Source organism: Bombus vosnesenskii, unplaced genomic scaffold (assembly GCF_011952255.1).
Source record: "Bombus vosnesenskii isolate JDL3184/JDL3185 unplaced genomic scaffold, Bvos_JDL3184-5_v1.1 scf7180000014590, whole genome shotgun sequence".
In the NCBI taxonomy this organism is placed as follows: domain Eukaryota; kingdom Metazoa; phylum Arthropoda; class Insecta; order Hymenoptera; family Apidae; genus Bombus; species Bombus vosnesenskii.
In genome coordinates, this window is record NW_022883537.1 from 1 (window position 1) to 15,869 (window position 15,869).

A 15,869-nucleotide genomic window follows, 5' to 3' on the forward strand; every position below is an offset into this window, starting at 1 on the left:
GAAACACAAAAAATAAAGAAAATAAGTATATTGAGATAATTTTTATCTTTCATAAATATTATTTTCAGAGTAAATATAACGTTTGTTAAAGCAAGTGGAGAGAGAATCAAAGCAAAAGGGAAAGTTGGAGATACTATATTAGACATAGTAGTAAATAATGAAATTGATTTAGATGGATATGGTATGTTTTAAAGAAGCATAATTTACTTAATTTAAAATAAATAATTTTGAGGTAGAAAATATTTGAAAATTTTCATTTTTATCAAGTTTAATATTCTTATTATTTTTAACTTTTGATACTTTATTATATAAGTATGTTGTAATCTTAAAATATAATTGATATAGGTGCTTGTGAAGGAACATTAACTTGTAGTACGTGCCATTTAATATTTTCGAAAGAAGTTTATGATGCACTTCCTGACAAACCAACAGATGAAGAATTAGACATGTTGGATTTAGCATATGAATTAACAGATACGTTAGTTCATAATAATCAGTATCAAATCATTCACATTATTAATTCTATTACCTTTTAATATTTTATAAAGTGAATTTTTCTATTTAAATTTATGTAAAAACAGGTTAGTATTGGGTATTTCGAAATCTGCATCTCAATGTAGAATTTCAAATCGCTATCTCTGAATACTACGAAACTGAAATTATAATAAATTTTCATAGTTTTTTATTTATGACCCTATAATCATTACAAATCTATGTTGGAATTAGCATATTTACAATGTTGATTTTCAAATGGATAAATAGAAATCTTATTGTGTATTAGTATTAATTTGTATAGCAATAAATATATTTATTGACATATTCAGTTATATAATATTTAATTTCAGGTCACGGCTAGGCTGTCAAATAGTAATGTCTAAGGAACTAGATGGAATTGAGGTAAGAGTTCCATCAACAATTAATGATGCAAGAGCATAACTGAAATTATCTATAGGTTTTTGAAAATTTGTATACAATGTTATACATCTCTTGTTAAAAAACCCTTGTTATAATTATTAAAATATTGGTATTAAAAAATATAATAAAGAATCTTGTGTTTAAATGTGAAGCTTATATATATACATATGTTATAGTATAATTGCAATTTTGATATTTGTACATTGCCATTGTAAAAAGCCTATCCAATTATGAAGAAAATATATCTTTTATTTTTAATATACAGGGTGTCAATTTTAAAACGTTCATCTAAATTATTTTCGTTACTATTAAAGATAAGAAGAAATTACTAAGGAAGACTTAAATGGTTTTAAGATGTGTACTTGGTTATGATAAAAATGACTCTTGTGGAATAAATTTTGCAACTTCTGAAAGATTAGATAAAAGCTTAGAACCTAAAAAATAATTTGAAATTAATTTCGTTTAGATATACTGTTTGATTTCTTAGCTATGGGCAAGTTTAAAAGATCATCAAACTCATGGTCAACAAAACAACAGAAATGTACATGCAATGCTTTTTCGTTTCACAACAAGTTATCTGACACTATCATCATTTTCGTGGCACATGCAACATTATCGATTCAGTATAGTAATGTTTTGGATTAAAACAAATGTCTCGACATTGGAGCAAAATATTTCAACCTTTAAAGACTAAAATTAAAACTTATGAGTTTGTTTATAATTTTAATAGATTTTATTAATATTGTGTTTACTGGTTTATTAATTACAAGAAAGTTTGTAAAAGACTGAAGTTTTACGTAAAAAGTACAAATATTCTTTCAACAAAATTAGTCAAATCACATCATTATTTATACATATTGTATATAAATAAAATATGCGGATATATTACTTTACCCTAGAATTAAAATTCAATAATATTGAAGAATCTTATTTATTCAGATTTTGTACATTATCGCTTCTAACCTCGGATAATAGAACAACAAATTAAATATTTTTAAACAAAAAAACTTTGTTCCTTTGTTTGATTTCCCTTGCTCGCGTTTCTTAACTACTTAGATATAAAATACATACGTTTTCGAAAATTCATACTTCACAAGCTACTAAACGCTTTATCTGTTCAGAATAATTTATTGTTTTCTTAACTAGGTACATACCAAATACATCTATTAAGTTGGTATTTCTCATAATTAACAGTACATAAAGCTAAAACACTTTTGTACTATGCTTGTTATACATGGATCTAACAAATAATTTAACTTGTGTATTGTCGTTTGTATATTTTGTTACGTGTAAAATATTCTATTTCTACACTACTTACAAGTTCGATAAAGTGTACATTACACATCGTGAAATTTACATATTTTCACTTGGTTACCCTGCCCAATTCGAATATAATTCAGAACGTATGTGCTATATTTATATATTCTGCATTTGTTTTGTATATTATGTACACTGATCTGATCTTTGTAAACGCGAGTTTTACGATATTAATGAGAAATTTGCCAATTTAATGGAAGTTGTTAATTTTTTCTGGCACGTTTCACGTTAGCAGACATGTTTCTTAAGTTACAGTCGAAAAGTGTTTTTATGTAAAAGAATAGGAATGATCAAGTTATTTTAAGATGACAAGATATTTCACGTCTTCTATTTAAATATAGCGTTAAATTTTAATTCCGTCAATTCGTATATACTCATACATCGAATTTCCTTTTCTCATGTCATTTCTTTTCTTTCATTTCACATTTAATTACAAAGATAAAGTGTAAGTACGTTCCTCATAAAATTAATATCAAATGTCGCAAAATATACAAAAGTAAACTAAGAAGAGGGGTACATATTATTACACAAACTGTCGTTCATATTGCATATGTACATATGCAGTATAAAAACAATACTTTTTAGTTTTTAATCTCTTGTTTAAATAATCCTAATATCTGATTCGATATAACTGCGTTTATTGGAAGTAATTAAGCTATAGCCTGCGCATAAGAGAAGAAGGAACAAACACGTATAGTATACACGCTTAAATAACAAAATTAAGTCAGTTTACGTTCAATGTGAACTTGATCAAAGTTCCAGTCTCGAATTATAGAGTTTCTTACTATCAGTTTACAAAATTCGATATTACGATTATGTACCGTATTTGAAAAACATAAAATGCTTTGTTCAATTTTAAATAAAACTAATATTTACCAAAGCGAATACGAAAAAATGTTATCATCAAACTCAATTTTCAATTATCAAACTTAATCCAGCACAAATACAAATGTTATTCGTGCTTTTTTACTTTTACTACTTTTCAACTCTCTATAGTTCGAGATTTGAGTTCCGCTAACTTTCTTTCTACTGCGCATGCGCAACAGGAAAACTTGAATTACACGTAATAGTCAAAAATTCGAAAATCTTATCCTTTCGTGGCAGCGAAAGTAACCTAGGACTAGAGGTTCCATAACATTAATAATAATAAGGCAATAATATTAATATTAATAATAATGTAATCGAGTACTACTAACAATATTAATAATAATAATAATAGTAGGGTAATGGCAAGATACACGCGGGTATAAATTAATCATTCCTTTCGTAATATTTACGACGTCTTCGGGATATTCTTTAGAAATTACTTTATTTCTGGTCAATATTCATTAACGAGCAACTTTTCTCTCTGTTTCTTATCACGATTTTTTTCACTTCATCACAATTGTACCGTTAGAAATTATTCAAAACATTGTTAAAATGTCCATGAAATATATGCAATTGCCGTATTGAATAAGCGAGTAATGAAGTTGCTGTTTCACTGAATAAAAGTGAAATCTCCAATGCGTGTGCTCAAGTATATAAGTTAAAAAAAGATTGGTACATCAATGCCTATTATTCTTAATCAATATTCATCATTTAACAATTAGGACCGAATTTTTACAAACCAACTCTAAACCACGACCCAATTTACAAATAAAAAGATCGATGTGTAAATTAACTATCAACTATTAATCTCCAATCCTATGTGAAGATATAATGTTCGGACCAAATTTCTAAACTAACGTGGACAATTCATGCGGACTATTGGTGGTTGCTGCGCTACTTAGATCCAATGTGGCAGCCGGAAGACCAGAACTGACGCTGCCGGTTGCTTCCCGTGGCAAATGCTGCGATCTATTTAGCTTATTTCCAGGACTCGGTGGCGATCTATCTGCTGGTGTATCCGGTGGCGTAACCACGTTTCTGTGTCAGCTCACGTTCAGATGATTGTGCGTCGCCGCGATCGGAGCTGGCGATGAGAGCAACAAGGGCGGTGGAGACATTGACACGTGTCGATGATGATGATGGTGATGATAGTGTTGGTACTGTGCAGCTCGGCCGTGCGTTGCGTGGCTGGTATTTAGTTGGTTCGTCACGGGCCCGACTTTCGTTGGGCAGCCAGCATGGTGGATGGTTAACGGGCCACGTAGTTGTTGTTGCTGTTGTAGCTGGTGCTGGTTCTGGTGCTGTTGCAGCTGCTGCTGACGCTGCAGCTGTACCGCCGCTTCGCACTGTTCGCGCGCTAACGCCTTCACGGCATTCGTCTTCTCCTACGAAATAAGAATGATAGGTTAGGTTGTAGTCAGGGGCCATAACAAATTAAAAAAGTTATAATATAAGAATTTACATTTTAGTTGAAATGATTCTAGTTACGAATAAGTATTAAAGATGATTCAAATCTTTTTCGTTACCGATAACCATGGTGAAAACTCTTTTGGATTACTTTCAGCCATTGTCAATCTTATTGTCAATACTACATGCTTGAAGTAGAAGGAGGGGTACAGAGAAAAAGACTTTTTCTCAGCAAATATAATTGTAAATTCGACCAATTGCGGGGAGACGTAATCGCGAGGAGAGACGTCAACGGGGGTCGTAAATCCCCGTTACGATTATAACAATCGACACCACGAATTGATCGATCCCCTGATTTCCGTTGAGATAATAAGGGGTGATTGAGTTTGTATAACACTGTGATTCACAGAATTATAAAGTATATATTTCCAACACTTAGATTACACTGACGTAGAGAAATAAATAGTTAACAACTTGTCGCACGAAGATGCGATAGATATGTACGCTAGAGCAGGGCTCTTATAATGGAAATTAATGTATCAATGGACTTAGCACTATGATATGTTTAGGAGAGAAGATGTATGTTCGACAGACAACACCGAGAACCGACAAAAGATTTGCGTGAAGTATGCGACTCTCGCGCTATGTGTAGACTGCCGCGTTAGGCGTTAGTTGGTAGACTGTCTGTCGCTCTTTTTTTTAATACGGAAGAAAAGTTCGGTGTGGGTGTGCCCCTGTGCCTAAAGAACGCGGATTCGTTGGTCCCACTTTCGTTAGGAAAAGTGAGGGTAACGAACCGCGGTGTCGATTGGTCATGACCTGCACTACTGCTCGAAGGGATGAGTAGGGAGTCTCCTACCATCGTGGTGCGTAGATGACTGTGTGCGTGAGAAAAACCTAGCTTGTTTTATTACAGGGCTATTCGGATTTTCCTAATGGGTGCATACCCGCTTTCTCCGTGTTTTAAGTGCGACTAATAAACCCAAGGACACCTCTAAAACCGACTGTGTTTCGAGAATATTTTTAAGCTTTAGAAATTCTTCAAGACAAACGGATTGAAGACATATGGCGAAACAATGCAGGGAAGTGAAAGTTATGGTGGGTCCTTAGGTTTATTGAGGGTCGAAGTGACGTTACGCAGGCGGTTGTTGTCCGGTCGCGCGGGCTGGCGTGCAGATGTTTTAGGCGGCGTAACAATAATCGTTACTCAATTATTTTGTTCAACAGTTTTACAAATCTCCCAAAAATAAACGAGAATACGAAAATACACTGAATATCGTGTGTATGGTTATTTATAAAATCCCCTTGAAATAGTTGCGATCGCGGATCACATAAACAAACGAACCTGTCATTCTACAGAGTATCTTTTTCGGTGAAATTATGCAAACGTAAATGTAACTTCGGTAGAACTCCTCGAGAACTTGTAAGCTTATATCACTCTGACCCAACCAGTCCACTCTAAAGTGTATAATTTATAAAAGGGGATTATATTAATACGCGGAGGATGTGGTAGGTGGTAAGTTTTGCATATGAATGTTTGTTGATACAACGAATGGTTAAATGGAGGTTTTCATGAATGTGATAAGGACTAGATCGAATGTTTTAACACTTATAACTAGAATGCGTATTTTTATACAAGTTTGTAGTTTTACGAACATGATCAAAGAAATAAAATTTTAATCGAGATTTGTTTTCTTATATACGTATATTTTAGCGCATTTTATGCATTTTGCGCCATTTGCGTACTTTTCAATTTCGCACGAATAAAATAAAGATCAGCAATATAATTATAACGCTTCTTAAAAATGTGAAAAATCCTGGTTTCCTAAAAGCTTGTAATTGATTTCAGAAAAATTTTTATGAACTCTACCAGATAAATTATGGTAACTCTGAAAACAAAATTTCACGATAAAATGATTTCCGAGTAAAATACACATAAAAGATGATTTAGACGTGTTTGAACGTGTTCGTTTTCTTTTTTAATAGCGATATGTTCTTACCCTCTGCCACACGAAGACGTTATGGACCATTGCGCATCCACAAAACACGATGCCAAGGCCTATGAAAACCGACGTAACGATTGCCGGTGTGACACCAATTACCTCTCAGAGAAAAGACATCGACTCCCGACTGTCGGACGCCAACGCCGCGACGCATCTTAGTCCCCATCAGAGATAAGGCCCCAACCCCGACTTTCGGACTCCTTGGAATCCACACCAAACCCCCCAACATCCCCAAGCCAGGGTGTATATAAGCCGAGACTTCACCCAGCCCGGGGAGTTCTCGTTCTAGTTGCTGTTCTTGTACAACACCCCTTTCTCTGTTCAACGTTATTCTACTGTAAGTGCCAAAGTCATAATAAAGTTCGATAAAAGAGGATTAATAGTTGGGCTACGACTCAGCTTTCTTTTCTCTCGCAACCCAAGTATCCATTTTACGTGACACCGGCGTCGAATGAAACTGGATGAATGTATACAATATCATACCTGAAAGCATTGTTAGAGGATCATTATAACACGTATGCCATAACAAGCGGGACAAAGAATCAGCGCAAATACATATTCTCAATACATATAATTCTCGAAGCGTAAACTATATACATATGCTTTTCATTGAAATTTTCAATACTAGTCGCAAATTATTTTTCAATTAATTTATTATTTAAGTCTTTATATATCAATTCTCGACGAATAAATTACTTAAATTATAGAGAATCTATCTTCAGACAATAGAGAATTCAATATTTTTGGTCGTTAAGTAATTTACAAATTTCTAAAACGATTACGTTCGAAGTTTTGGGCAGTATTTGAAGTTTCTAACATGACATTAAAAAAAAATAAATAAATTTTATGATATAATTAAAAAAACATTGTAGTCTATCATAATTTCTATTCCGTCAAATTTATTAAAACGCAGTTTTCTTCTGAACAGAGCCAAAATGTCCGTCTTGAATCGAGTTCAACAGCTTAACGATCGATCGAGCGAATGATAGCTGTGTAAACTAGCATGACACAACGTAAACTTTAGATTAGATCTCGATCCATCCACCAGCCGTATTCATGCATGACATGAATATTCTGTTTCAGCTCTTTATAAATTAATCTGTTAAAACTTCCCTAAAAGACGATCGTTTTTTATTTTTCTAAGAAAAATAATGACTATTCGGCGTTAAAATTAACTTTATTTCCATTGGATTTCTAAACTGATTTCATACACTCAGAGATAGTTCACAGTATCTTTTAGATTCATGCCTGAATTCAAGAAAAATTAAACGTATAACTTATGTACTAGTATCTTTCAAAAGGTTAAAGTTGACAGAATTGAAGGAATTGGTTCTTACCAGTTAGAAAGACGGGAATGCTAATGAAAAACCCTCCGACAGCACATATCCGGCTGATGGATGATTTTTGCAGGTACTTGTTACTCCTGAAACAGACAAAATTTGAAGTGAAAGTCAGTTTCACGATTCTATGATAATTGAGCGAAATATAAAGGAACCAGTTTTTTGTTTAACAGCCAAGAATCTTTCAAAAATTCTACTGTAATTGATACTTCAAATATATTTAGTCAGACAAAGGATAATCATAATCGCAACGTTAATCTTAACTTTAATTCAAGGATCAAACAGTATCATTATACATATAAAAGTAAACATAAAGTCTATCCACATTATTGTTATTATTATTATTGTTATTATTATTGTTATTATTATTATTGTTATTGTTATTATTATTATTGTTATTATTATTATTGTTATTATTATTATTGTTATTATTATTATTGTTATTATTATTATTGTTATTATTATTGTTATTATTATTATTGTTATTATTATTATTGTTATTATTATTATTGTTATTATTATTATTGTTATTATTATTATTGTTATTATTATTATTGTTATTATTATTATTGTTATTATTATTATTATTATTATTATTATTATTATTATTATTATTATTATATGTTATTCTATAATTGATTTTTATTTCTTTATTATCAATATTATTCTATTTTTTATAATGATTCAATTATAGATCTTATTTTTTGTCAATCATATTTCACTGAAAAGATCACTTTGAAAATAATCTAATAGTAAAAAATGAAAAATAATCTTTTTCTACCTTGTCTTCATTTTTTACAAACTCTGTCCACCGCCGTAAACCTATTAAATGCATGAAACGACAAAGCAAAGCTGCTTCACATAATTCCCCGCTCACGCAGTGTCAATCAGCTCACGACCGCAAACGATACTGCTAATTTCCAGCGACCACGAACGATTTCACCGTAATTGCCGGTGTGAAATTTACCAATACGTGCTCGAATTGGTCAATAATGGATAGAGCGCTCTTGCACACACTAATCTACCAACAAATAATATTGACTCAATTGAACAACAGCGCATAGATTAACGGACAAACCGCATGTTCCAAACAGATTTACAATCACGGCAGAAAATACATGCCGTTATAGATGTTTCCTGGTCAAGATTAATTTCCACGCGTTAAGAACATTGTAACCGGAATCTAGGAAGAACTAGCACTTCCTGGAATAATACTATTGTGTCCTCGATGAATGTCTCTCCGCAATGCCCTCGAGTGAGTTGTTTTTGTCTTTGGTCGTACGACGTCCGGGATGAGAATTCGGGGAACGGTTTTGCGCTGCTTTAATACTCGCACAACCATCCATCCATGGGACTGCATCTTTTTAGGAGGACCAGTGATTAATCTTTTCCCACTCATTTTCATCTCTAATTTCTCATGAGGCTAAGATTCCTGCATCTTTTATCATAATAATTTATTAATACTATTAATAAATTGAGACAATTTTACACGTCGTATTTTGCGTTATAAGATGACTTGTAATTTGTAAAATTTACCTGTAAAATTCCTTTGTTTGTTTTACCGAAGCAATAGTTGGCATTTCTATACGACAATAAGAATTTGTTAATACTAATAATTTGTAAGGTTATCATGTTATCATTCTTCTAATGGATAGTATATTATTGAAACTTTTTTAATATTGAAACGCGATATTTTTTGGAGAAGAAGTGCATAGTAGTAAAGAGTTGAATTCTACGGACGTAAAAAGTGGACATAACATTTTCTGTACATGGAGTCGCCTGGCCTAAACATTTTATGATTTCCGGGCAAAATACAGACGAATCCAGCGCTGATTTTAAAGTAGCTTCATCCAAATAAGCCACAATAAGAAATTCCCACGAAACAGTTGCGTTCATCCCCTTTCGAGGTCGCCGACCTCTTTGAATGCGTTTCAAGAGCGTCGTACCAATGAAACTTCGAGTTCTAAACTAATTTCTCAGCCTTTTGCGTTAAATTTAACCTTCCGCGTTAGTGTATTTCGGACGAGCTCCTATTTTGCGCTTTCGTCGACTTCACCAACGTAACACGCAGCATCCGCAAGTAAAACTGTCTCTTAAATTTGATGTGACACCGATACACGACGAGAAGAATCACAATGCCATTTTTATTCCACTTCGTTAATTTTTCGTCGTAAGGTTTAGCTGTAAATAGGATTAAAAAATTTAGATTAACGAGGAATTTAAAATTGATCTGTTAAATCAACAATTTCCATTAGTTGTCAATAGATTTTATAAGCCTCAGATTACTGAGAAATTATACACATTGCAAAATATTTATCATTGGTTACCCACGCTACACGTAAATTTGATCAATCTACCAATGCACTAACACTGCAATAAATTTCTATTGCAACATTCCACGCTCCTTTGCCGCACCTTAAACTCCTCGCTAGATTTATTCCACCTTAAAGTGTCACATAACTCTACGACACCGATATCAAATCTTAAACTCCACCAAATTCCAGAGAAACTTGATTTCGTCGAAAGTAAGAGATTAAACTTAAAAAGCAATTTATTTCATCTTTAAACTATCCCAAACTTCTTAAATATAATTTATATATATAAAATATTATACACTTATTGTGTGCATTATATATTTCAAGAACTTTGCAATAAAAAATAAAACTTATTACATTTAAGATATGGTTATATTGCACAGGCTCGAATATGATAAAGAGGTTAAATAAATGTCTCGAATCTCCGCAACAAACTCACACAAACCACCTAAAACACGTATACACAATGTGCATTCACTACGAACTCGACTCCCATTCCCTGCCAAAATCATAGGCATGCAGAGTCAATTTCACTGCTCGAGCTAGTTGAATAGGGAAGAAGGTCGAGAGCTGGAGTTAAGGAGCATAGTTGGTAAAGAATCGCGTGCCGCCGCGCCATTAGGATCAAGCCCACGATCTCAACAATAAATATTAGACGGTTCTCTGATCTGCATTTCGCGTGCGACTCGGGACGATTCAAAAACGCGTAAATTTCCCATGAGTCGAATCAAACGTTCGCGATTTATCGCATTTAGGTTATATCGATATTGTCCACGAGTGGAGGCATTCAAACACAGATTGCTTTGTGTCACTCTATCGTAACTGCCCGTAATACATGATAATTTAATTTCGAATTCTTTCGAATATATGCACGTAACGAAAAATTTGTATTGGTTAGTCAATTGCAGACCAACCAGTTGTTAGCCAGTGAAAATAATGTAGATAATAATAGTGAAGAATTAGCTCGAGAAGAGTAAACAAACAAGGCGCCTTAATAAAAGGCACAATGTGGGTCCGCAAAGTGATGGGATTTCGGCGCATGCGCATTGTTTCGCATCAACTTACAATTAGACATGCACGAAAGCTTCATTTCTGCCGCATACATACTTGGATTCGCGTGCATGAAATTCACAAAGTAGGTTATTGCTTGAAAAACAGCTTTAATCGAGCGAAGCTTTTAACCAGACTGAAATCAAGTCTTGGTTTCTTTAGAAATTCAGATGGAATAAAAGAAACCTATTTTATCTGTGGATAAAGGTTAGGCTGCATCGGTTGGCTTATATGACTTTCCGGTGACTTTGAAGGGTAATACGGCGCCGGCGGTCGAGAAGGTAACTTCTCTATTGAACGAGATCTCATTGATCTCGTCTAAGTAGGAAGAGTCTGTCGGCGCTTTGATTTTATACGAGTCTTTCCATTCACGATCGTGCGAGCTGGCTACAGTCGACGACACGGACCCCCGACAAAACTGTCTGAGCCTATTCAAGGCGACGTCAAATAGTTTCACTCGGAGAGATGAATGGAGATAAGAATCACCGGAGCGTCTCTGCGCTTCGATGACAATGATATTTGGTAAATCCTCTTCTTGTTTCTCGTTTTGAAAGAAGGTTGTAAAGAAGAGTGCTACTAGATCGTCTAGGGAAATCACACGGTATATATTGCGTAATGCTATTGATTTATCAAAAATAACAAGAGGTTAAGGAGCTTTGGGAAGGTTGATTCAATTTTTTATAACCTGACATCTCTTTGAACAAATGTCTTAAGAAACGCTTGAATAAAATGTTAAAAAAAATAATAATCTTTTAATGAAATAATCATCTAAAATGAAATCTTTTCCTGTATTTTTAGACAATAAGATTTACTATATCCTACGCCATAATAAGAATCAATTTGCTATGAACTGGTATCTCGGAAATTGTAAGAATTCGGAAAATATAAGAAGGCCGGAAGAGGTAAATGAAATCCACAGAAACATTGACCCAACCTCAGCCCAGTTAGCCAACAAACTAAAATATCTCGCTGCCTTTTCTATATTTACGACCAGAACGTGGTCATTAATTGAGTCTAGCGACTGCACCGTAGACGAGTCACTGACCGATGTTGCTTTAATGGATATGCGGAAAATCACGTGTTCCAGGTTCCAGGTTCCAGGGATGTAGTTGTTTTCATTTCCGGAGAATACGGTCGACTCGCGTGTGTATACCAATCTATCTGAGGATAGGTGTTCGTTAGAATTACTAACTATATTACTTTCAACCTTGTGATTAAAATTTTTAAACGTCACTTAATAGCAATTCAGTCGAGTAAGTACAAACTTTCAAATGTCCTAATTTTTAAATCTTTATATTTTTTAATCTCAAAGATATTTTATTATTTGCCGTAGATCAAGCTTCGTGTTACCGGTACTGTAACATTACAATCCTACGAGAAGCAGAAAATAGTGAAAAAATCCGACCTAATAGATAGTAGTCAATATTCCTTTGACGCGTCTTATGCGAACCGCAGTTAGAGGAAATGCAAATAAGCTCTTGCGAAACGGTTTGCCGCACGACAAGCCTACGAACAACGCCCAATGCAAGTTCGGTGGGAGTCACAGGAAGAGGGACGTCTAAAATCAACTAGGAATCCCTATTCAATCGTCTAATTTTCGATTCCGGCATTGAACTTCCCGAAGAAAATTAAATACAATTCCGACTCGAGATTTAATTTCAGTCTCGTAGCTAATGCAATCTAATCGCGTTTGCGAGGCTACGCTTCCGATCAGAAGCCACGCGCTTCGATCGCGTACTTTCCGCATCGGAAGCGTACGCTTCGGTACTAACCGCGTCGATTTTCAAAGGAATCATTGGACACCGGAAGAAGAAGAAGGAGTAAGAATAAAAGCACGTAAACCGGCGGGAAGTCAATCGAGACAAAATCGATATCGTTGAAAGTCGAAAAAAGACCCGAATTTAGGCTACAGTACATATTCGAATTGAATATATTCAAGGTTTAGATTTTCTTCTCCTGAAAATTATAAACATAAATGAGTCGACAAGCGATCTTGAAAAGCGTCTGTTCCATCTAGATTATGTAAATTGCGTGAATTACCGTTAGCCATAATTCATAATTTATCGAAAAAGCGCGCTTCTTCTCAACCACGCTTTCCCCTACCAGCATCGACATTATCAGCAGATCGATAAGTATCAAAATACCACAAAGATATTAATCTCATCTTTCTTCTAACCGCGAAAAAATGCCGCGCAAATGATAAAACAACAGATCAGCCAGAAACAGCGAATTCTCCACGCTTCCGACTGCAAGAAGAAAAACAAAGTTATTTGTGTATGATGGAAACGTCTCTGGACGATGCTCTTGTCACAGACGAAATTCGAGCAGCTGTATATAACAAACCGAAATTCCGAACGCCTTATCGCGTGTGACCGTCCGGTCAGCATCCGTTCTCAACCGCCTGAGTGGCATTCGATCACTCCAGCCGTTCTCCGAATTTTACACTAAGTATAAACAAAACCTTCTCCCACTCCAACGAATGGAAGAATATAAATTCTCCCTTCAAAGTCATCCAGTCAGTCTAATAAAAAAATTCTTAACTAATCCAAGTATCGAAAGTGTATCATCGCGAACCGAAAAAATTGTATAAATTCAGTAAAAAATAAAAAGAACTTTATCTCCTTGTCGGAAATTAACAAGTTCCTTACTTCTTACCTTAATTGTACACGACACTCTTAAGCGGTCGAGTGCGCGCGAGAATAGCATCGCGGATCGGCATTTCCACGGTGAGGATTGTAAAATGGTTACGCAGATGATGGATCATACGCATGGACCGTAGAGACTATCGTGAATGATGGATCAGACACACATACGCGTTCTTCGCTCTTCCGATATTCTTCGTAACAACTGCTGCGATCTCGTCATTGGAAACGATCTCGGGAAATTCAATCGAATATCGAGGAAATTTATAGAAAGCTACAGCTGTGTTCGAGTATTATTCTAGAAAAAAGTGGTTAACTCTATGAGACTAACGATACAATACGTCTCAAGATAACTTTTAGGAAAATGATTGTACCTTTAAAATTCTTTCGACACTTTTCGGTATATTCTTGTCATTGATTCTGAAAGTATTTGATTAAGTTGCTGGTTAATAGGAAGTTGGTTAAAACCGAAGTTAGTTAAAGAAATAAGTAAACACGAAACCCGTGGATACTCTAGACATATGATTCTACCTGCACGCGACAAAAATATTCATGATCTGAACAAGGAAAGAAGTATTGTTAGATTCGCGTCATGCTGCAAATGAAAGATTTACAGTTCGAACCCAATTATCTGTTACATTACATTCTCGGGCACGTGTAGGCTGAACGTCATGATATATGAACACAAGTATAGAAAGAACAACATGGATATTTCGCGCGAAGAAAACGAAGCTTCACATATACAGTGTATAACCACTCGACAGTATTTGCTCACGAAAAATACGAGTTGTTAAAGTCTAACAAAAATTACGTATACAGTGGCAAAGAAGAAAACTGTTATGCCGTTTACTCTTATTTCTAATTGACAGAAAGTCGTCAACGAACAAAGAGCGCTTTTTCTTATTCTCTGTACCTTCGCGATGCAATCACAGAAATTCTCCAAAATGCTTCGTGTCGACTAAACAAAGAAAAAAAAATGGCAGCTGCTAAGAGCAAACTACCTCCGGAATTTTCTTCGTTTCTAAGTGAACCAGGAAGAAAGAAGGAAAGGGTTAATGACGCCGAAACTGAAGAGTGGCCACGGATCGTTTGAAAGGGGCCACGACAACCGTTACGATTCAGTCGCGCCTGTTCCTCTTCCTAGGTTACCACGCCGAACCATTGCGCGCTTTTACGAGCGTTCCCGCGATAGTTTCCTGGCACTTGCTCGTCCTTTCAACGAAGGGTCGATCGGTTAATTTAAATTCTCGAAGGCTTTGTCCAGTCGGTAACATCGATAAGCTTAAGTCGAAATACGGATTTCTCGTAAATTCAGAATTTTATTGCCACCAGGATGTATATGGAGGCGGCGGGATGGACACATCCCAACGAGTCTTCCTCCGCAGCAGCATCGCGACAAAAATGTCGGTCTATTACCGCGAGTTACCGCAGTATATCACGATCGTTATACTTACACGGTTCGAGCCGAATAATTATCTAAGCTCTCGACATCTCGTGCAATCATTGTCCGCACTCGCAGCGTATCTCGAATCGTAGCTATCCAAGCTCTATCTAATAACCGCGCATTCGCGAACCGAATACAATCGCGAATCCTGCATCAAGTGTACACATTGACATTAGAGTGAATAAACATTTATCGTTCAAGAAATCTGAGTTTTCCTTCCGACCCTATCACGACATACCACCTCAAATTGGTGACCCCGACGTGATTATCCCCGAGTGCTCGTGAAATGTAACACAATGAATCTAAATCAGTTCGAAATGACCACTAACGCCCACTCCGCACGTACGAAGGCCGGCGGGGACAACGCAGACTCGATTAGCGCCCTTCTCCGCGTGCCACCGTTCTGGTCTGACGACGTCGACTTGTGGTTCAAGATGCTGGAAGTGCAGTTCGAAACTGCCCGGATCACTAGTGACCAAGAAAGATACCAGGTCGTCATCGCGAATCTCGACAAGTCGCACGCGAGATTAATTCGAGACGTATTCGACGCCGCACCGGCGACAGAGCGT

General features: G+C 35.4%; 2 protein-coding genes and 1 long non-coding RNA gene across 3 annotated transcripts; 1 reads left to right on the plus strand and 2 right to left on the minus strand.

Moving 5' to 3' along the window:
- Positions 1-74: 74 nt before the first annotated feature.
- On the plus strand, positions 75-1,033 carry LOC117240309 (adrenodoxin-like protein 2, mitochondrial; the record flags this gene model as incomplete). Its single annotated transcript, XM_033506288.1, has 3 exons — positions 75-181; positions 346-478; positions 846-1,033. Coding segments are annotated over 3 exons (331 nt in total), but the record flags the coding sequence as incomplete, so codon positions are not given.
- A 2,100-nt stretch (positions 1,034-3,133) lies between these two features.
- On the minus strand, positions 3,134-6,839 carry LOC117240307 (protein odd-skipped-like). The gene is made up of 2 exons (XM_033506287.1): positions 6,507-6,839; positions 3,134-4,484 (listed from the first exon to the last, which is right to left on the minus strand). The coding sequence occupies exons 1-2, from the start codon at positions 6,534-6,536 to the stop codon at positions 4,143-4,145; spliced, it is 372 nt and encodes a 123-aa protein (XP_033362178.1). The 5' UTR covers positions 6,537-6,839; the 3' UTR covers positions 3,134-4,142.
- Positions 6,840-6,948: 109 nt separating this feature from the next.
- On the minus strand, positions 6,949-9,541 carry LOC117240308. The gene is made up of 4 exons (XR_004494657.1): positions 9,386-9,541; positions 8,631-9,287; positions 7,847-7,932; positions 6,949-6,992 (listed from the first exon to the last, which is right to left on the minus strand). It is a non-coding gene; the product is annotated as an uncharacterized LOC117240308 (long non-coding RNA).
- Positions 9,542-15,869: the final 6,328 nt, after the last annotated feature.

Coding starts and splice junctions, on each gene's coding strand:
- LOC117240307 (XM_033506287.1), bottom strand. CDS start 6,536: ATGGTCCATAACGTCTTCGTGTGGCAGAGG. Junction 4,485..6,506: donor ACGTCTTCGTGTGGCAGAGG/GTAAGAACATAT, acceptor CTTATTTCGTAG/GAGAAGACGAATGCCGTGAA.